The following is a 22,056-nucleotide window of genomic DNA, read 5'->3' on the forward strand; positions in this document are numbered from 1 at the left end:
GTCAAGGAGCTCACAGTCTGATGGGGAAGGTGCAAGACCAATGTCAAAGTGTCGTGTCCATGAGGGACCGCCCCTCTAGACAAAACTTTTCTCTCTCCCTTTTCTATATTGTTATTTACATATTGTTTGTTAGCATAGAGTGTGTTTCATCAAGGAACACCCTGTTCCTAGAAGAAACAAAGGGGGGAATTTTTAAGATAATGGATTTAGCAGATACTCAGGGACCCACCTGGAGATTTAAACTGATTTGAGTTGGATAAGGTGGCTGACTGGATTATTGACTCCTAGTTAACTAGATTGTAAGCACATCTGGCTGGTACTTAAGAGTACTTAAGAAAGCATGGTTCTCAGAAGCTAAGAACTTTGAACTTTGACCACCTTCTGGCCCAGTCAACCAATCAGCTTGAAGAACCTCCCATTTCTGGGAGGGGACAGGAAGGAGGAAGCTGAGCCTGCGCAGGGAGCTTGCTCTCTTTTGGTTCCTGACATCGTGGTGGTGGCAGAGGACTTCACAGAGGAGTTGAGGAAAGATAGGATCACCAGGTTGTAGGAATTCTGTTCTCAATCTTTCTTCTCCTTCTTTTGCTATCTTTCAATAAACCCTTAAAAACCTAAACTCGTTTATGAGTGATTTTAGTCAGTTTCCCCCAAAACTGGGGAGATAGATTAGAACCTACATTTAGAAATTTAAATTACACAAAGGAAACATAGACACAGCTTGGGAGAAATAAGCTATAGACAGGATCCATTGGATGTGCCTGGTGCTGCGCTATCCCCGGGCACAAAGAGATTGTGAGGGAAAAAACCATCCTCTTCTCAAGAATTCTCAGGAACTAAACAGGGATGTGACAAAGGCTCTTTATTTCCTTCTCAGGAGAAGGAGGTACCCTAGTGTGCAGCTAGTGGGTGCAAAGAAAGGGGGCTCGCAAGTCCCGTTTTATACCCTAGTCCCTAACATGAATGGACCCTCCCCTTTTTCATCATTGGTCCGATTACTCAAGGGTTACAATCCACGTGCAAAAACTAGCTAATCAGAATGCAGTATTCCCACCCCTCTTCCTTGTATGGGCATGACTCAGGAGTGGACCTTATACTTCCTTATATGGACACAACTCCAGAGTGGACCTTATTGAGACCAGGGCTCCTTTAACCATGTGGCCTTGCTAGCCTGAGGGGGAGGAGGGGATCCAAGACCTTTGTCCTATAAACAGGTCAGGAGAAGTATGACTGACTGTTATATCCACATCGAGAGGAGACAACTACCCATTTTCTCACAGAGATCAATGAAATAATTCCTGACTTTAAAGAGTTTACATCTCTCTGGGGCCAGAGGCAGTTTATGCTGGTGGACAGAGAGCTTGAGTCAGGTCACGGAAGATGCCAGGCTTCCAAGAATCTAGTGCATCTGCTCTCACAGGTTTGCCACAGGGACCAGCATGGCAGGCAGGGGGCCTTCTCCAAGGTCTATTGTAGGTAGAACCTGGAGTCAGATCCCTTCCCTGGCACTAACTCAGTGTGCCCCACCCCCCTCCCGGCCGGCCACTGAGGGGGTTGGTTCCTCAGGTAATCACTGCGATCCTCCCAAACAGAAATTACTGTGATTGCCACCCTCCCCACCCCCCCTTACCCCCCCACAACGCATGAGCCTTTTGACCACTGAGGAGGGAAGCAGGGCACTAGACAGGACCCTGGACCATTCTCCTTTCTCCTCTTCTCTCCTTACTTCTGCAGCCCCTTTATAGGGTGCCTTCCTCTGTTAGAAAGAAAGCTTCTTCTTTTTTTTTTTAATTTAAAATTTTATTTTCCCAAATTACATGTAAAAACAAATTTTAACGTTGATTTTTAAAACTTTGTGTCCCATATTCTTTTCCTCCCTCCCCACCCCCCCCTTAAGAATTGAAGCAATTCAATATAAGTTATACATGTGTAGTTATCCAAAACATTTCCTCATTAGTCAGGTTGTAAAAGAAAACAGACAAAAAAAAGGGAAACTTCTTAAGGGTGATGATGGTCTTCTTGATTTTTGTATCTATGTATATATATATACATACATATATGTGTGCATATGTGTGTATATGGGTATATATCTATACATGTATATTATATCTTTTTTTTTTTTTAGTGAGGCAATTGGGGTTAAGTGACTTGCCCAGGGTCACACAGCTAGTAAGTGTTAAGTGTCTGAGGCTAGATTTGAGCTCAGGTCCTCCTGACTCCAGGACCGGTGCTCTATCCACTGCGCCACCTGGCTGCCCCAATATCTTGTTTGATTTTTGCATATCTCCCTCCCTCTTTCTCTTCTTCTCTACATCTCCTCCCTTTCCCCCTTCCCTCTTTCCTTCTCTCTCTTCCCCTGTCCTCTCCCCCTCCCTCTCTCTCCCTCCTTCCTCCTCCTGTCTCCCTTTCTTTCTCTCCATCCTCCCTCCCTCTTTTTTTCTTCCTCTCTCCTTCCTCTTTCTGTCTCCTTTTCTCTCCTTCCTTCTCTCCCTTTCTCTTTCCCTCTTTGATCTGTCTTCCTTTCTTCAACCTTCTTCCCTCCCTCTCCCTCCCCCTCTTCTATCTCTGCCTCCCTTTCTCTCTTTTCCCCTATCTTCTGCCCTTCTATCCCTAAAATAGAAAATATGCTGAATTTGGAGCCAGGGACTGGAGTCAAATCCAGTTGTTGCTACTTGCTGCCTGTGAGAACTTGGTCAAGTCACTTAGCCTCACTAGGCCTCAGTTTTCTCATTTGTAAAATGATTTTTTTTTTTGCTTTGGAAAAATAAAACCTTTATTTGCATATATTCTGTTCATTTAAAAAAGATAGGGGGCAGCTAGGTGATGCAGTGGATAGAGCACCAGACCTGGATTCAGGAGGACCTGAGCTCAAATCCAGCCTCAGATACTTGACACTTACTAGCTGTGTGACCTTGAGCAAGTCACTTAACCCCGATTCCCCTCCCCAAAACAAAAAAGATGGAAAGGGATGTTAACCTGGAAATTAAGGAAATAAACAATATAGGAGAAAAAAAGGTCTTTAATTGGGACAGAGGAACTATAGCTCGTGATATGGCAAAGCTTGGAAGCTAGGAATACCCAAAGATGGAAGCAGAGGATGGGGATTTTTATGGGGTAACAGAACAAAAGGGAACCAAAAGATTGCTCCAGAGTGACATATAGCTACTTAATGTAAATGAACCTTTGACAAAAGAAATAATGGAACTGCTCCTGAGTTAAGTATAGGTGTTACTGACTGAATAGAAACTACTTAATGTAGGTGGACCCTTTTTACATAATAACACAAAGTCTCTGGAGTAAGGTGGGGAACATTGGGAGGGGATAAGTTGCTTGGGGGAAGGTCCCTAAGTCCATCAAGAGTCTGGAAATGACAAAGACCGTCAGCCCCAGGCAATTCACCTGCCTGGGAAAGAGGGGACTGGGTGGGGAATCAGTTCTCTGTAAATTTTGTAGTTCTCAGGGGGAAGACTTGTAAAATAAAAGACTGTAAAATAAGGGGGTTGGCTTCCCTGGTTGTCCCAGTTCTAAAAGTCCTGTGCCCTTAGGCCCTGCCATCCCTCCCAAATTATGCCACCTTTAGGATCCAGAAGTTCCCTGGCCTGATCCTTTTGTCATGGGGAAAATAGGGTGGGGGTTTGGGAAAGAGATAGGGGTTTGGGGTAGGAGTTTGGGGTCCTTAGGAATTCCTCTTTAAAGAATTACACCCTCTTGCAAACAAAAGCATTTAGAATAAGATAGTTTATTTCGGGGCTGAGGAAGAGAAAGGGAAGGGAAACCATTGTCATGGCGTGCAGAGCACCCCAGAATTTCTCTGGGGCACACCTTGAGAAACTAAACCAGAGGACAGATAACACCTAGAGAGATAAGTGGAACCAAATCGGACTGAGCTAGCTTCGGATTCCCACCCTTCATTCTGGTCTCCCTTGGGTGTGGCTGCGGCCTTGGTGTCTTGAAGACAGAGCCACCCCTCACTGAATTCCTTTAGTCACTACCAGTGGGGAATGGTCCTCCACTCCTCACCCAATTCCCCCAGCTACCACCAGTGGGGGATGGTCCTCCCTCACTAAAGGAACTTTTCACAGGCAGATGGTCCGCCCCCATCAGTCCTCTATAAAAGTACCTTCCAGTCTCCTGTTCGAGGAGATTGGTACTTCTGAGCCATGTGCTTTGTGCCTATCTCCCCATGAGAAGTCCAAGGATTTCTGTCATGGTTTCCCTCCCCCCACCCTTCCCTTCCCTTGCTCCTAAATAAACTACCACCTTATTCTAACTACTTTTGTGTGCAAGAGGGTGTAATTTTTTAAAGAGGAATTCCTAAGAACCCCAACCCCCACCCCCTGATCAAACCTGTACCCCATTTCCCCCCATTACACCATGAAAGAAATCCTTTGACTTCTCATGGGGAGAAAGGCATGGCACAGAGCGTGGCTCTGAGATAACAATCTCCTCAAGCAGGAGACTGGCAGGTACTTTTATAGAGGACTGATGGGAGTGACCATAGGACTGTGGAAAGTTCCCTTAGTGAGGGAGGACCATCCCCCACTGGTGGAAATTGGGTGAGGGGTGGCTTTAGATCTCTCAAGCCATCTCTCTCCTCAGGACACAAAAGAAGCAGCCACACCCAAATGTTATCTTCTCAGGGTTGAGGGAGACTAGAATGAAGGGTGGAGGTCCCAAAGCTAGCTCAGTCTGATTTGGTTCCACTTATCTCTCTAGGCATGTCTGTCCTCTGGTTTAGTTTCTCAAGGAGAAGGTTCTTTGATGTGCCCCAGAGAACTTCTGGGGTGCTATGGGCCCATAACACTTTGATAGGATCATAAATCTAGACCTAGAAGGGATCTTAGAGATCATTAAGTCTAACACCCTCATTTTTTAAATGAGGAAACTGAGACCCAGAGAGGCCAAGTGACTTGCCCAAGGTCAAACAGCAAGAATCTAAGGCAGGATTTGAACCCAGATCTTCCAGCCTCCAAGTCCCATGGCCTAACCATTATACAATGCTGCCCTTTTTTGTCCTTAATATGAACCGTGCCCCGCCCCCCCCCTTTACTCCCAGCCCCCTGGTTCTGCAGTTACTGCCTTTTCTCCCAGTCTATCACCCTCCTATGGTCTTGAACAACTCAGCTGGTCACTGTCTTGCCTTCTAGTGTCATTTCCCCTCATCCTTCTGTCATTCACACTCACCTTGCTAATCCTTAGCCCTGGATCTACTCTCCTCTTCTTCCTCCACACACCGCCCCCCCCCCCCTCCATCTACCTTCTCAATTATTATTATTATTATTATTATTATTTTTGCAGGGCAATGAGAGTTAAGTGACTTGCCAAGGGTCACACAGCTAGTAAGAGTCAATTCTTTGAGGCTGGATTTGAACTCAGGTCCTCCTGAATCCAGGGCCGGTGCTTTATCCACTGTGCCACCTAGCTGCCCCTACCTTCTCAATTCTAGGCTAAAGAGTGCTGCTGCAGGAAGTCACACAAGACCCATAACCATGCTGGCTTTGTCTAAGACATATCCATGTCTTTTCACCTCAATTGGGCCCTCCCTGCTGCCTGGCAAACCTTTTATTTATCTGTTTGATTCCCAATTAAACCTTCCCCCTCTCTAGCCCACACTTCCACTCCAACCTCCTCTCTCAGTACGAGACCTCATTTCCTACTTTACTGAGAAGCTCAAGGCCAACCACTTTGACCTCATCTTTCCTACTCCCACAATCCAAAATTTTCCACCTCCTCTCTTCCTTGGTTCCAGGAAGAGGTAGCCATACATATGGCTAAATCTGCTGATTGTACTTAGTATCTTAGTATCTCATCTCTTCCTATCTCTTTCAGGAAGTTCCTTGTTAATGATTCATTCTCTTTCCCCCCACCCCTCTCTTCTTCCTTCTTTTCTTTCTCTTCTGACCTTCAACTTTTCTCTTTCTCTCTCCCTCCCTTTCTCCTCTCTCTTCCTTTCCCCACTCCCCCTCCTTTCTTCACTGTCTCCAAACATGCTCACATCTCCTCTAGCCTTAAAAACAAACTCCTAGGGGGCAGCTAGGTGGCACAGTGGATGGAGCACCAGCCCTGGATTCAGGAGGACCTGAGTTCAAATCCGGCCTCAGACACTTGACACTTACCAGCTGTGTGACCCTGGGCAAGTCACTTAACCCTCATTGCCCCACAAAAAAGCAAATAAAAAACCCCAAACAAACCCAAACTCCTAAAACCTTCTCTTGACTCTATTTTCTCTTTCAAATCCTGTATCTCTCCCCTCTTTCCTCTGCCACTCCTGTCTATTTGCTGCCTGAACTCATCATGACCCTTCAATACTCTTCACTATTCAGGCACTTTGATGAAGCTGTGATCTCATTCATGGGGGTCATCCCTCCAAAGATGGAGATCCCAGTCTAATCATGCCTGCCTGCTTGCTCTGCTATTCTCACCCACATTTTCCCCACCTTTTGAGAAAGGGGGTCCTTCTCCTAAGCTCTGTGAGGAGCCCTCTTCTCTCCATAAATTCCCTTATTGATCTTCTCTTTACAGTGGATTACTAAATCTATATGTGTAGCCTTTAATCTCTTCCCCCAAACTCCCCTGCTAGATCTCCAACTGCCCTCTGGACATTTCTACCTGATTGTACTGCCCAAATCACAAACTTGGCTTCTCTAGAATGGAACTCATCCCATCTCTCTCTAGGCTTCAGTTTCCTCCTTAGTAAAATGGATTGTCAAATCTGGCCCCAGACACTTGCTAGCTGTGTGACCCTGGGCAAGTCACTTAACCCCCCCCAAAAAAAAAAAGAAAAGAAGGAAGGAAGGAAAGAAGAAAGAAAGAAAGAAAGAAAGAAAGAAAGAAAGAAAGAAAGAAAGAAAGAAAGAAAGAAAGAAAGAAAGAAAGATGAGTGGGAGACTGGCCACAAAGTGAAGTAAGGAGAACATTCTATGAAATGATGACACCAATGTAAATGAAATAAAAATCACTGAAGGGAAGTCAAACTCTTGAGTAATGGAAAATGGTACTGGAGAAGAGTTAGCAAACATACATCCTCCCTCATGGCATCGGGGTAGTGACCACTTGGATGGAATATTATATACGCTGTCAGATGAAGTTACAGTAGTCAATGTTTTTGCTTTACTGTTTCTCTGTCACAAGGGAGAGTGATGTTGAAGTTGGGATGGGAAACAGCTGCAATGTAAAGATGAAATGTAGCAACAAAATGTATTTTGAAAATAAAAACAAATGAAGATGTTGGACTAGATGACTTTTAAGGTCCCTTCTGACTCAATCAGCAAACATTTATTGGGCTTTTACTATGTACAAACAAGAGACAGAGAAGATAAATTGGAGATTGTGGTAGGAACTGAAATGTTATGTACAAAAGAACAAAATCTACCATCAATTATCAATTCTCTGTCCACGACATCTTTTATGCCTTTCCTCTTCTCTTGACCAGCCACCATCCTAGTTCAGAGGCTTATCACCCCTTACCTGGAGTATTCTAATAACCCTCCAAATGGGCTTCCTATCTTAAGTCTCTCCTTTTCCCAATCCAGCGGTAAAATAACCTTCTGCACACTGATGGGGTCACTTCCTTGATTTATCTATCCCTAGGGATAGATAAAGTTCTTGAAGCTTTTTAAGGAAAAATGCCTTAAACAGATGCCCATGATTTGGATATGGGAGGTTTTTAATTAATGTTTATTTTAATTACCAGGGGAAGTCAAATAAACTGAGAGTGGGAATGGCCACAGACTATCTAGGCTTCTTAAGTGTGGGTAGCCTAGACCCTACAGGCAGAGTCTAAAGAACTATAGGTTCTACCCAAGGGAACGGTTCCTCATCTGTAAAATGAGCTGGAGAAGGAAATGACAAACCACTCCAGTATCTTTGCCAAGAAAACCCCAAATGGAGTCATGAAGAGTCGGACACGACTGAAATGACTGAACAAGTAAAATGGGGGGAGGGGTCGGAAAAGACCTGGCAACCTGCCCGGAGGCAGGGGTGGATGGTCAAGATGACCTTTTGGGAAAGGTCAAAGTCCCCGCAAATCCCAGGGCCTTCCCTAGACACACCCCAAAGGCAGGATCTTCGGCCATGCCAAAGGCCAGGTAGGGATGAGTAATGTCCGTCATCTGTCCCTAACCCTGGCCCCGCACCTAGGCAACCCGGCCAGAGTCCTGGCTTCAGACTTGCTTCCTCTCTTGCACGTGGGAATCCCCAGCCTGCCCAATGGCGTCCATTTGTCCCCTACCTCCAACCCGAGAAGGCCGGTATATAAATGGAGCTTATGATTGGTCCGAAGGCTTCAACTGTCGTTCTGATTGGCCAACAGTATTCACGCCTTCTCCGTTTTCTGTTCCCACCCCCCCGAAAGTCGGGTTGAACCATAAGGAGGGCGGGAGGGGTTGCAACCCAAGGGTCTGGGGGGTGGGGTGGGACTTGCGGGGGGTCGTCTTTTGAGGGGAGCCGTGTTCTCGGGAACCACGGGGTGTTCGATGCGAGTCTTTCCCGTCTTCTTCTTTCTCGTTAGGCCAGAGAGTGAGGGAGGCTCGGGTGCTGGCGAACTGGAACAAATGCCCGGAATGGCCTGGTTCCCCTCTCCTCTCTCCTCGGTGGTGTGGGCCGGGAGGGGCCGCGCGGGGCTCGGGGCGCAGAGGCTTTAGAAGCGTCTCGCTCCAGGCATTGCTAGTGCAGCTTCCGCCGCGCAGCCGCCGCCGACAGCTCGGGATGCTGCCCCTGCTGCCCCCGCTCCGTCGCGCCCTGCTCTCCGGCCCCTGGCGGGCGGGGTGAGTGTCCGGCCCGGGGCAGCCCGGGGGTGATTTCCCTTCCCTGCCTTCAGGGTCCTTCTCCCCTCCCTTCCCCCCAAAGACCTCCTGGAGCCTCACTGCTCCCGCCCCCACTGGAGTCTCAAGAGCCCCCTTCCGCACTGGAACCTTAGGATCCCCCTCCCTCACTGGAATCTCAGGACCCCCTCCCCCTTTCTGGAGCCTCAGGACCCCCTCCCCCATTGGAATCTCTCTCTCCCCCCCCCCCCCCCCCATTACTGGAGCCTCAGGACCCCCTCCCCCTTTCGATCTCTTCCAGGTCCCTCCCTCCCAATACACTTCCCTTTAAGGAGTGGTCTCCTCTTTCCATCCACTGGATCCTTTAATCTCTCAGGGCCTTCCCCGAAGTTGGATCCCTGAGACCCTTCCCTCTAAGAGTGGTCTCCTCCAGGAACCTTCCTCCCACCCCCTTCACTGTATTTCTCTCTTCACCCAATGGATCCTTTAGGGCAGGGCTTCCTAACCTTGGGAACTTTGAACTTGGCTTTAAAATCTATATGTATCTATTTCTGCATAGTTGGGTTCCTTCATAATCCTATGTATTTTATGTTGTGTTTTTAAAAACAAGATTCGGAGTCCATAGATGTCTATAGACTGTCCAAGACACACTAAATGGTTAAGCATCCTTGAGCTACAGAGGTTCCCCCCCCCCCCCCCCCCCCCCGTCATTCTCAGGACCCTCCCCCTTCACGGGGACACCTTAATCCCCCCCAGTCCATTCTTTCCTAGGGAGTGATTTCTCACCACCCACTGTATTCTTTTTTTTTTTTAGGGGCGATTGAGGTTAAGTGACTTGCCCAGGGTCACACAGCTAGTAAGTGTCAAGTGTCTGAGGCCGGATTTGAACTCAGGTCCTCCTGAATCCAGGGCTGGTGCTTTATCCACTGTGCCACCTAGCCACCCCACCCACTGTATTCTTTAGGGTCACCCCCACTTATCAAACCTCTCCATTTCCCCCACTCTTCTCCCTTCATGAGATTCTTTTAAGAAAACTTCCTCTAGAAACTTCTAGGTCTAGATTTTTCCCCTCTGGAGATGGAGGCCAGCTCTCTACACTTGCCCAAGCCCCAAGATTAAACTCCCCCCAAGGAATCTGTTCTGAATCTTTATTATCTTGTGAGTCATCTGCTCTTGGGGCCTCTATTTCTCTGAGTTACATCTCAGACCTTGGGAATCCCTTGCTCCTTCACCCTGGTTCCTGAAGCCTAGAATCTTAGAACAGGAAGGGACTTTTGATCATATAGTCTAGGGACCTAGCCCCTCCCCCCTTTTAAAGAGGAGGCAGCTGAGGCTCAGGAGAAGGGATGGGAGGGACCTCTGGGATCGGGATTGGACATTTTTGGTGGGGACAACAATTGGGATTTAGTCGCCCTGACTCAATTTAGGATTAGAATTCTCTGGTTTATTCCAGAAGGTCTCCCCTTCCAAAATTTTACTAATAACTCTTCTCCTCTCCCTATGGCTCTAAATTCTATGGGATTATGATTCAGTCTGGTCCAAGTAGCCTTCATTGGCACCTCCCTGAGGTGGCTAGGATTTCACCAGCTGAGGGACCTCCCCTCACTTACCACTTGTTTCTATTCCTTCAAATATTATTGTTGTTTTGTTTTTTTGGTGGGGCAATGAGGGTTAAGTGACTTTCCCAGGGTCACACAGTTAGTAAGTGTCAAGTGTCTGAGGTCGGATTTGAACTCAGGTCTTCCTGAATCCAGGGCCAGTGCTTTATCTATCCACTGTGCCACCTAGCTGCCCCATATTCCCTCAAATATTAGAGCCATCCCCTTGTGCCCTACCCTCTACTTAGCCATCTCTCTGATCTTCCTTCCCCTCCCCTTTGGACTCTTCTCTTTCAGGTCAGTTCCCTAGAATGCTGGGATATGCCCTATCAGTTAATCTGGCCAGAATGCCACAGTACTGATCTGTGCCCTCAGAGTTAATCAGTGTCTCTGCCCAGTTTGTGAATCAGAGCAGCTGATTCTAGGCAGACACTCCCTCCGTGGGCCTCAGTTTTATGAATCTGTAAAATGAAGGTTCATAGGATTTAGAGGTGGAAGGGATAACAGCTGCTTCATTTTACGAATTTTCAGGTGCAGTGAGATTAAGTGAATTGTCTAGTGTTACATTGGAAGTAGGGAGCAGAGCTGGGCTTTGGAGCAGGCTCTGCTCTCGGTCCACTACCCCAAGAGCATGGGTCATAATAATAATAGAACCCCATTTATATAGCTCTTTGAAGTTTGCAAAGCTCTCTTAGCTCATGATATACAGAACCTATACATGTGTAATCTCATCTGATCCTCACAGTAACCCCAGAGGTAGGTGCAGTTATTTCCATTTTACCCATGAGAAAGCTGAGGCCAAGAGAGACTGACCGTAAGGACTTTGCAGCTCTAGGATTCTCTGTTCTAAGCATTCTGGAGTAGTAGAACAAACATGGGCCTGGGTCAGGTCTGAGTTCTGGCTGGGATACCCCCTCATTTAAAGAAAGTTACTTGACCTCTGCCAATGTCTTCATTTGACTAGAGCCCTCTTCGACAGTTGAGTTGTGTTTTTTAAGGCCTGTCCCGACTCAGACATTCTGTTCTATGAATTCTATCCAAACTATGAACTGAGGGCCAAATCAGACCCATCTAGCTGGGGCCTCAACTGAGAATGGTTTCAAATGAACAAATAAACAACTTTGTTGGCCTGGCTTGTTTCTGTCTATTCTCACCCCCCACCCCACCCCAGCTGTAGTGACCTTTGTTCTAAGGGCCCTCCAAGTTCTGACATTCCATAATAATAATTATTATTATAGCTGACATAGTACCTACTATGTGCAGGGCACTGTGCTAAGCACTTTACAGTTATCTTGTCTGAACCTCACAACATAGGTAGGTGCTATTATCCCCATTTCACAGTAGAGGAAACTGAGGCAGATGGGGTGAAGTCACTTGCCTAGAGTGACATCTGGACTTGGAGTCAAGAATACCCACTATGTTCTATGTTCTGAGGGGCCTTTTGGTTCTGACATTGTGACTTAAACATCCATCCTTTATCTCCCAGGAGGACATGCACTCTTTCTTGGTCATTCAGAAGCCAGGGTTAGAGGTGCTGGTAAATTTCCCTTCCTGGTGGAGAGCAGGAATTGTAATGATCCCCATTAACAAGGGGCTCTGAGGAGGGAGTCAAATCTAGGTCTTCCTGATCCAAGGCCAGCACTCTGTGCTCTCCTGTGGGTCATCTAGCCCAGGAGTCTGGACACCATCCTCTCCATACTCTCCTTCCCTGTTAAGAAGAGCTTGGTGTATAATAGGGAAGGCCCTGAACTAGGAGTTAGGATGCCCCAGGAGGATGTCACTTGACCTCTGGAGCCTCAGTTTCCTCATCTCAGTGGGGTGGTGGTGTCTACACCCTCAGGTGGTTGTGTAGATCTGACTCCAGCTCAGTGCCTTGTCCATTACTCAGTTTTGTTGAATTGTGTTGAAAGATGATGCCTGTGAAAGTTAAGGGGGCCCTAACCCTGTCTGAGCTTGTTAACCTGGGCTTAAGGCCTTTCAGCTAAGCCTGGGGTTGGTGATTTATCCACTCTGCACTTTCCCCTTCCTTCCCTCCCCTGACAGTCCTATCTTTTTTCTGTTATCTCCCTGATAAGGGCAGCTTTACTTTATCTGGGGCTCTAGATAACAGCTGGGAAGCCTCTGAGGCAGGAGAGAATTGGGTAGGATTGACTGGGGCCAGGTAGAATCGCTGCCAGCAGAGCCCCCCCCCCACCTCGGTCCCCCCCATCCCCCCAGTGTAATGGGCTGCCTGGGAGGTGTTGGAGCTTTCTTCCCGGGCATCTCCTGGCAGAGGCCGGTTGACCACTTGAGGGCTCCGTTGTAGGGGGCATTCTTGTTCCGGCATGGCTCTAAGAGTCCTCCCCGGGCTCAGCTGCTGCTCCAGCCCATTCTTGCCTCTACCCTGCTCACCTTAGCTTGGAACATGGAGAAGAGGAGATGCTCCTGTGTTGGTTTCTCTTTTCGGTTCCCCACCTGAGTCAGTCACATTCACTGCTTCCGCCTAGAAGGGCTTGCCTTCTGGGGAAGGGGCGGGAATTGTTCTTGAATTGGAGTGCCAGGGCTGGAAGGGACCTTAGATCTCAGGACATCCGAGCTGGGAGGGAGATTAGAACACAAAAGGCTTAGAGAGGGAAATGTCAGGGTTGTCTCAGAACTAAAAGGTACCTTCCACTGCATCTGGTGCAAGCTAGTCTTGGCCAGTAATCCTCACCAAATAGGTTGGAGCTAGAAGGAAGCTTAGAAGAAAGAATGGGAGATTAACTCTGGTCTCCCAGCCCTGATGCCCTTCATATGCCATGTGCCTTAGTCTCTGGTGGGCACTACCAGGTTATCCTTCCTGAGGTTGGCAGCAACCATTGGCATCTTTCTTGCCTGAAGCTCTCTGGCCAGTGGGGAAAGTAAGAAGGCACTGTGTGTGTGTGTGTGTGTGGCTTAGCAGCCAGAGCATCCAGTCTGACCTTTGGATGGGGTTAGATACCAGCTTTTGCTCCTGCATGACTGTGAGCAAGTCCCAGTTTTCTGCATTGTAAGTTGAGGCAGCTGATGGGGATAATCTCAGAGGTCCCTTCTGATTCTAGAGCCTCTGTCCCATTATTGGGGTGGGCACCCCAAGGCCCAGCTTCCCCTCCCTCCTCTCCTTATGGGGGGCTTTTTCTTCTCTGCATCTTTGTCAGGCAAAGGTCCTTCATCTGGGGCACTATGGAAGACAGGGATTTCAAAAAGCTCGATTCCCCAGGAGAAATGTGTGTCAGTGTCTGTCCTCCAGTGTTCCCCTAGCAGACACACAGTTTTATATGCACTCTGTTATTCAGGAGCTAAGGAGGTCCGGGAAGAAAGATGGAATTAATTCATGAGATTGGCCCTGATTTCTGTAGCCTTGTGTGGTTTGCAAGAATGCAGGCCCTGGGACAACACAAAGAATTGTAATGAGAGAATTTGGGCCAACCCCCTCAGGCTAGAGACACCCTTGGTCACCCACAAACAAAGTGGCACAGTCTGCATTCACACCCAGCTCCTTGGACTCCCAAACCAGCACACTCTCTGTCTATGGAGGAGGAAACGGGCTTGGAGAAGGGAGGTGCTTCTGTAGGATGCGCAGCCCAGAAGCAGCTGCGCTTGCATTCCAACCCAGATCTCCTGAGTCCACATTTGATGCCACGCTGCCTCCATGGTGGGGCTGCCTAGGGGCTTTTAGGCCTCAGGCTCCTGGTCGATATGGCTCAGATGAGTGCTTTGGGATCACGGGCTGTCTCAGACTCTCGCATCTCTACCCAAGGGGGAGGCTGAGCAGCCATCATTGTCAGGGAGCCCGCATGGGGATTGGATGCTCTTCTCTCAGTGTGCCCCCTGAGTAGGAATCATCTCCTCCAGGAAGCGTGCATAGCCTCCCCGGGGTCTCTGGGTCCTCCAGCTCTGTGCTAAGATCATTGCAGGGGGCCTGGCAGGGCCACCCTTTCTTCCCACAGGCCCCTGGAATCAGGCTTCCCCCTCCCCCCCAACCATTTCCCTTGTTCTTTGAACTCTCCTGCTGGTCTGTTTCCTAGGATAAGACCCTCTCATCTCATCCGCTACAGTGCTGAGCTGGGCCTTTTGAGTTAATCATTAAACTACCTCTCCTGGCCCTTAGGAGATGGCTAGTCAGGCACCCACTGCCGCCCAAACTTGGCTTAGGCCTTGTCCGGTACTCCTTGTAAATCTCTTCATTTATGGGACCATGGGCCAGTCACTTTCTCTCTCCCAGTCTCAGCTTCCTCACCTGTAAAATGGGGCTAGTTATAACTTCTCCCTGCCAGGGTTTTTGGGAGGCCCACATGGGGTAAATGCTTGTAAAGCGCTTTGCAAACCATAACATACTATAAAAACATGGGCCGTTACAATTATCATTGTTATGGGTATGTGTTCATAAGCAAACTGCTTCTCTGCTCTGGGCCTCAGTTTTCCTCATCAGTCAGGTGAGGAGACTGGCCTTTGTGTGTGCTAAGACCTCTTTGCCTTTCCATGTCCTGTGTCCTAAGCCTCATGACGTAGTAGAAGGATCCCTGAGGCCGGGCTCTGCCACCAGCTCCCCGTGTGTTTGGGGGCTCTCTCAGCTTCATAGGCCTCATCTTCAGAACAAAGAAGTTGGACTTGATGGGCCTTTTCGTTCTCATGGTCTCTCTTCTAAGGGCTGGGTTTTACAGGCCTTTCCTCTGCGCAGAGGTTTTCTGTGGAGGGCAAGAAGCTTGGCTACAGAGGGAAGAACTGGCTCCCCAACTCTTTCCTAATTTCTTGGGAAACCAGTTCTAGTCCCTCTCGTGTTGATTGCCTGGCACCACTGGCTGTGGGGCAGGGTGAGGCATTGGGGCTCCTGTGGTTTGAATCTCTTCACTCTGTAGCTGCAGTAACTAGGACAGAGATTGTCTGCAAGGGTCTGGGACTCACAGGCCCCTTTGTCCGATTCTGGTAGTCCTCAAGTCAGGGGGGCCATTCCCAGGGCCCCCATAACAGGTTCCTTCTTGCTCATAAACCCATAGGCATTACCAATGCCTGATGCAAAGCCTACTTCTCTGCTGAGCCTTCCAGGACTTAACTCCATCCTCCCCTCCCCCTTCTCCTTGCATGCCTCACCTGCATCCTGCTTTTTACCTTAGACCCCCTCAACATTCCCGTAGCTAATAGGTGGGCAGACAGTTGGCTCTTCTGTGCCACTAGTCTTCCCTTGATCTCCTTAGGTTTGTCTTCTCAGAGTTCTGACATTGTATGTTCTAAGGTCCCTTGGCACTCTGGTGTTCTTTCTTCTGTTCTATTCCTCTAGAATTCACTGGTGTTTTATGATTATAAAGCCACAGGGTCAGGCATTCCTGATTACAAACAAAGCCTCAAGTCCCCCCTCCCCCCCCAATTTAATACTGTACCCCCAGGCCTGTGCTCTCCACTCTAAGTATCTGTAGCAAAGGCCATACTGTACCCCGCCCCCATCAGGGGCAGAGGCTTGCAGGAGAGAAGGTGGGTTCTCTTTGTCTGCAGCCTGTGATGAGTCCTGAGCCGCTCCTCTGCCTTATACCTAGAGCATACCTTGCTGTTAGCTGAGACAGGAGCAGAGAGGGACTTTAGAACAGAGAATATCAGAGATGGAAAGGGACAGAGAAAATCAGATATCAAAGCTGGAAGGGACCTTAGCACAGAGAGTGTCAGAGCTGAGGCAATCCTTAGAAATGCTCTTGTACTTTATAGAAGAGGAGATTGAGGCCCACGGGGGTGAAGTGATCTGGATGATGTTGGACATCAAGCTCTTAGCTGACTGAGGATCCAAACTTGGGTCTCCTTCAGCTTTACTGCAGCGTTATCAGTCATTTAACAAAGGGTTTGGATAAGTGCCTGGACGATGGCTCCAAACCAATCACTGCAGGGTGATAAGGCCCTGAAGACATTGTTAAGATGGATGACCTTAGCTTCCTTAAACGGGCCCTCAGTGTCCCTGTGTGACAGGATCTTGGGCTGACCCAAAGCAGTATTGTTGATCTGTCTTCTGTCCTTTTGTCTTAGGTTTCGATGGCAGCGTGCTGCCTCCATGAAAGTGGACAATGAACCTATCTTGGCATTCACCCCAGGCAGCCCTGAGCGGACAGCCTTGCAGCAGGTATGTGGTAGGGGCCAGATATAAAACTAGAGTAGGGAAAAGAGTCGTACCGGTCCTCCCTAAATCACCACTACCCCTGCATTACAAACAGGCAGCATGGGGGAGTGAAAAGAACTCAGGTTCTGGAGCCAGTAGGACCTGTACTGACATTGACTAGCTGAGTGACCCAGCTCAAGGCACTTCCTCCCTCAGTCTGTTTCCCTGTTTGCAAAAGAGCTGGAAGGAAATTAGGATCTTCTCATCCAAACCCTCTTTTACACATAAAGAAAATTTAAGCTTAGAGTGGTTAAGTGGCTTGTCCAAGGTCACACAGGTAGTATGCAGTAGAGATGGAATTTGGATCCAAATCTTCTGACTTCAAACCAAATACTCTTTCCTTTACCACCTACTGCTTTGCAAAGTCATTGACTGGCAAAGCATTTTCCTTACAGAATCAATAAACAGAGGAAAATATAAACCTAATTCTCATAACTTTAAATTTGAATGGGTTAAACAATCCTATAAAATGAAAAAAGTGACAGATTGTATAAGAAAACAAAACACTACAATTTATCTGTTGCTTAAAAGAAACATTTTTAAAACAAAATAAAACATGAGATGGAAAAAAAATGTACTTTATCAAATGGATGTAAAAAAGCAGGGGCTGCAATCACAGTGTATGACAGTAAAAATAAAAAGGGATAAACAAGGGTACTGAAAGGAACCATAGACAACAAACCAATATCAGTAATAAATATGTATACTTCAAATGCCTGAGCATCCAGTTTTTTTTGGGGGGGGGTGAGGCAATTGGGGTTAAGTGACTTGCCCAAGGTCACACAGCTAGTAAGTGTCAAGTGTCTGAGGCCAGATTTGAACTCAGGTCCTCCTGACTCCAGGGCTGGTGCTCTATCTACTGTGCCACCTATCTGCCCGAGCATCCAGATTTGTAAAGGAAACATTAACTGAGCCCCAGGAAGATATATTGATTTAAATGCCTCTCTCTGTCTTGGATAAGTCTAACAGAAAGATAAACAAAAGAGAAAATACAATACTAATCAAATTGCTGGAGAAACTAGGGGTAAAAGACTTATAGCATCTCCTAAATAGGACAGCAAAGAACTACACATGTTTCTCACTGCCACATGAAACTTTTACCAAAATTGATCATATATTAGGGTACAGAGATATTGCAAACAAATGTAAAAAGTTTACAAAATAGTTACCACATCCTTTAAAGATTGTAATGCATAAAAATAGTTATTGCTTCAGGGACCACAAACAAAAAACACAGATCCAAATGGAGATTTAACAATGAAATCCTAAAGTGAGTCAAGGAGCAAATCATAGAAACAATAATTATATGAAAGAAAATAAGTATGAAATAACTTTTTGCATCCCAAAATTTCTGGAATGCAACTAAAAAAGTCCTTGTAATGATTAGAATGACGCCACCTGCTGGAGACTTACTGTAGAAGAGTTCCGCCTATGAAGTGAAGGTCTTTGAGGGCAAGACCAGGAGTCTTTTCTTTGGCGTCAGGAAGTGACGCGGGCTAGTGGGAAGAGGAAGGAAGAGACTGGCGCTCGGGCTCACGCTCTTTCCTTTGGACTCTGGTGGAGAGCGGAGCTAGAAATGTGCTCTCCCTTTAATAGATAGGAATCTAGGCCTTTCTCTCTTTACCAAATTCTTATTCTCCTTAATAAATGCTTAAAAGTCTAACTCTTGCTAAAGCTTATAATTTATTGGCGACCACTCATTAGATATTTTAGACAGACTAGCTAGAATTTTAGCCCTTAACATCCTCAAGAGAAAAATAATATCTTTACAAACATACATGAACAAAATAGAAAAAGAGAGGATGAATTAACTGAATATGCATTTTTAAAAATTAGAAAGCTATCAAGTAAACCTAAAATAAACACAAAAGAGAGAGAGAGTAAAAATAGAGGAGAAATAGATAAATTAGAAACAAAACCCTCCACAGAAATGATAAAACTAAAAATTAGTTATTTGAAGAGACTAATACAGTGGGTAAACCTATAGCTAAGATGATTAAAAAGAAGAGGACAATCAAATCAATAAAAACACCAAATGAGCAAGATGAAATCACAACAAAGCCAGAAGAAATAAAAATAATGATCTGAACATATCATGTACAATTATATACTAACATATCATGTACAATTATATACTAACAAAACTAAGAAACTCAAAAAAATAGAGGATTATCTTTAAAAATGTAAAATACCCAGACTACTGGAAGACCAGATAGAGATCTTGGGTAACCTAGTCTCAGGAAAGGAACTAGATCTAACTGTAAAGGAACTACCAAAAGGGAAAAAAACACACAACCTCCTGGACCAGGAGAGTTCTATCCAACTTTGGAAGAGCAATTAGTTACCAATACTTTACAAATTGTTCTCAAAAATTGAGAAAGAAAGCACCCTCCCAGAGTCCTTTTATGAGGCAAATATCTTGTCTTAATAACCCAAACAAAGGAAAGATAAGGCACCGAAGGAAAACTATAGGGCAATATCATTTAATGAATATTGACTCAAAATTTTTAAAGAAAATCCTGTCAAACAGACTACAATTTATACAAGAAATTATTATGACCAAATAGGATTTATACTAGGGGTCCAAAGATGGCTCGTTAGGAAAACAATTAACATGATTAATTATGTAAATCATAAAACCCAAAATATCTAAAACTACACAATCATTTCAGTAGATGCAGGAAAAGCAGAAAAGGTGCAGTTTTCTTTTGTGCTAAAAATCCTATTAAAAATAGGCACAGAGGGGCAGCTAGGTGGTGCAGTGGATAAAGCACCGGCCCTGGATTCAGGAGGACCTGAGTTCAAATCCGGCCTCAGACACTTGACACTTACTAGCTGTGTGACCCTGGGCAAGTCACTTAACCCTCATTGTCCCATGCAAAAAAACCCCAAAAACCAAACAAACAAAAGACCCACAAAAAAGCAAACAAACAAAAAAGGGAATATTCAGTGCTCATGGCTTGGCTGTGCCAATCTAAGAAAAAAGATAATACTTCCATGTTTTGAGACAGTCCTCTGGCATAAGGGAGTTCCTTATGAAGAATGTAGGATTCTCTTATTGACTTTTACTTTATACAACTGGGCTTACAGTGCCCTCCTCCCTCAGTGTAGATGCAGCTGTTACTAGGTTAAGTCCTTGTCTGGGTTCCTAGACCAGCCAGAGATGTCTGTGAAAATAACCCCTTAATGAGCTGAGGTGCTGAGAATAACATGTAAAACAAGGGGTTTCAGTTTACTGCAAAGCTTTATTCTAAGCAGTGTGGAAGAGGGGGAAAGGGAAAAGGGAAACCAGCATACAACTCAGGCATGCAGACCAGGGGTATAACTCATGTAAGGGCAGCACGGAGACACAGGTCCATTCAGCAGAAAGGGGGTGCTCCAAGAAGGAGGGGTGTTCCAAAGTGCCATTCTGGGAGGAAGGGTTTTAGACTGTGAGTTCAGGTGTCCTCCCTGGAGCTGGCCAAATTACATATTGAGTCAGGGCAAAATATTACTGTGGGGGGTATTATCAAGAAAAATAAGCTGGCCATAGACAAACTATTACTTAGGGGATGCAGCAGTACCAATCTTCAAAAGAATCGTCAGTATTTCTCCCTGAGTGTGTTCTCTAAGTTTACAGCCTTCCTTAAGGAAGGACGGTTATGATGTCCTCAAAACCATCACGCCTCATCTTACAACATTCCAAAATTAATTTATGCTTTCTTGTTTGTTTGTTTTGTTGTTGTTGTTGTTGTTGGGCAATGAGGGTTAAGTGACTTGCCCAGAGTCACACAGCTAATGTCAAGTGTCTGAGGCTGGATTTGAACTCAGGTCTTCTTGAATCCTGGGCTGATGCTTTATCCACTGTGCCATCTAGCTGCCCCCAAGAGATTTGATCTTAACCAAATGAAGGATAGAGACAATTACAAAAGATAAAATAGATAACTTATTACATGAAACTGAAACACTTCTGCACAGGCAACATTAATGCATCTGGGATAAGAAGGGAAGCAGTTGAATGGGAAAAATTTTTTTTCGCATCAAATTTCTCTGATAAGAGTTTGGTATTTAGGATACATAAACAATTAATAAATATATATAATAAATATTTCTTTTTTGTTGTTTTTTGTGAGGCAATTGGGGTTAAGTGACTTGCCCAGGGTCACACAGCTAGTAAGTGTCAAGTGTCTGAGGCCAGGTTTGAACTCAGGTCCTCCTGACTCCAGGGCCAGTGCTCTGTCCACTGTGCCACCTAGCTGCCCCATAACCATTTCTTAATAGATAAGTGGCCAATGGATGTGTACAAACAGTTCTCAAAAGAACAACTACAAAGTATTTACAACCACTTGAAAGAATGCTTCAAATTTCTGATAATAAGATAAATTCAAATCAAAACAACTTTAAGGCTTCACCTCACACTGCAGTTGGCATATATGACTAATACATTGTTGGTGAAGCTGTGAAATGGTACAACTCTTTTGGAAAGCAATTTGAAATTATGCAAATAAAGTGACTAAAATGCCACTTTGAACCAGAGACCTCTGTTATTGGGCTTATACCCTAAGAAAGCTATTGATAAGAAGAAAGTCCTCGTATATTCCAAAATATTTGTATCAGCACTTTTTGCGATAGCTAAAAATTTGAAACAAAGGAGATGCCCATCTGTTGGGGAATGGCTAAACAGATTGTGGCAATAGGAACATAATAGATATTACTGTGCTATAGACATGAAATACAGAGAAGCCTGGGAGCATTGATATGAACTGATGCAGAGTGAAGTAAGCAGAGCCAAGAAAACAGTATACACAGCGACTACAACAATGTAAATGGAAAGAACAGCCAGTCACACACCAAAAAAACCCAAAGTGAATGTAACAAAATTATAAATTCACACAGGATTTGAATGAAAAGGGGTGAGAAGATGCCCCTCCCGTACTCCTCTGTGGAGTTAGGAGATCCACAGGTATCAACTTTGCACATGTTTTGGGGCATCTTCGGTGGATCAAATTTTTGTGCTGACTTTTTCCCCCTCTTTTAAAAAAAATGCTCTTTATCATATGGGATGGTGATGGAGAGAAGGCTGGATCTAGCGTCAGGACCTGGGTTCATAGCCTGGCTTTGCTATTCATAACTTGTGTGACCTTGGGTAAATCACTTCCCCCTTAGGGCCTCTATTTTCTCTTCTGTAAAATGAGGAAGACTTTAAATGATTTCTAATTCCCTTACAGCTCTAAATTCTGTGATATTTTTGAACCCCTGCCAGTTGCTGTGGTTCTGGACCTTCCACTTAGAAATTGGCCCTTCTCTTCCCTCTTTAACCAAAATGACCCATGTTCTTATAACCCAGAGCTCAGCATTCATTGGCCGCCTTCTCTTCAGAGAGGGGAAGGAGATGCATTTTCTCTTCTCTTCTGTGGGGTCATGTTTTGAGGCTATTGACTTCATACAAGTTGTGTGTCTTTGGCGCCTTAGCACTGTGATTGGCACAGAGTGGAGATAAAATAGAACCTTGTTGATTGATTGTGGACTGGCCTAAGAACCTGAAGGCCCAAGCTGCCGTTATTAATATGGGGAAACCTGACCC

General features: G+C 45.9%; 1 protein-coding gene across 1 annotated transcript in view; it reads left to right on the top strand.

Moving 5' to 3' along the window:
• Positions 1 to 8,606: 8,606 nt before the first annotated feature.
• ALDH4A1 (aldehyde dehydrogenase 4 family member A1) overlaps positions 8,607 to 22,056 on the top strand; it is a 40,771-nt gene continuing 27,321 nt past the window's right edge. The window contains exons 1-2 of the mRNA XM_043995267.1: positions 8,607 to 8,762; positions 16,364 to 16,457. Coding sequence (XP_043851202.1) covers positions 8,704 to 8,762; positions 16,364 to 16,457 — 153 coding nt within the window. The 5' untranslated portion in view covers positions 8,607 to 8,703. The remainder of the gene's footprint in view (positions 8,763 to 16,363; positions 16,458 to 22,056) is intronic.

The sequence above is a fragment of the Dromiciops gliroides genome, chromosome 3 (genome assembly GCF_019393635.1).
Source record: "Dromiciops gliroides isolate mDroGli1 chromosome 3, mDroGli1.pri, whole genome shotgun sequence".
In the NCBI taxonomy this organism is placed as follows: Eukaryota; Metazoa; Chordata; class Mammalia; order Microbiotheria; family Microbiotheriidae; genus Dromiciops; species Dromiciops gliroides.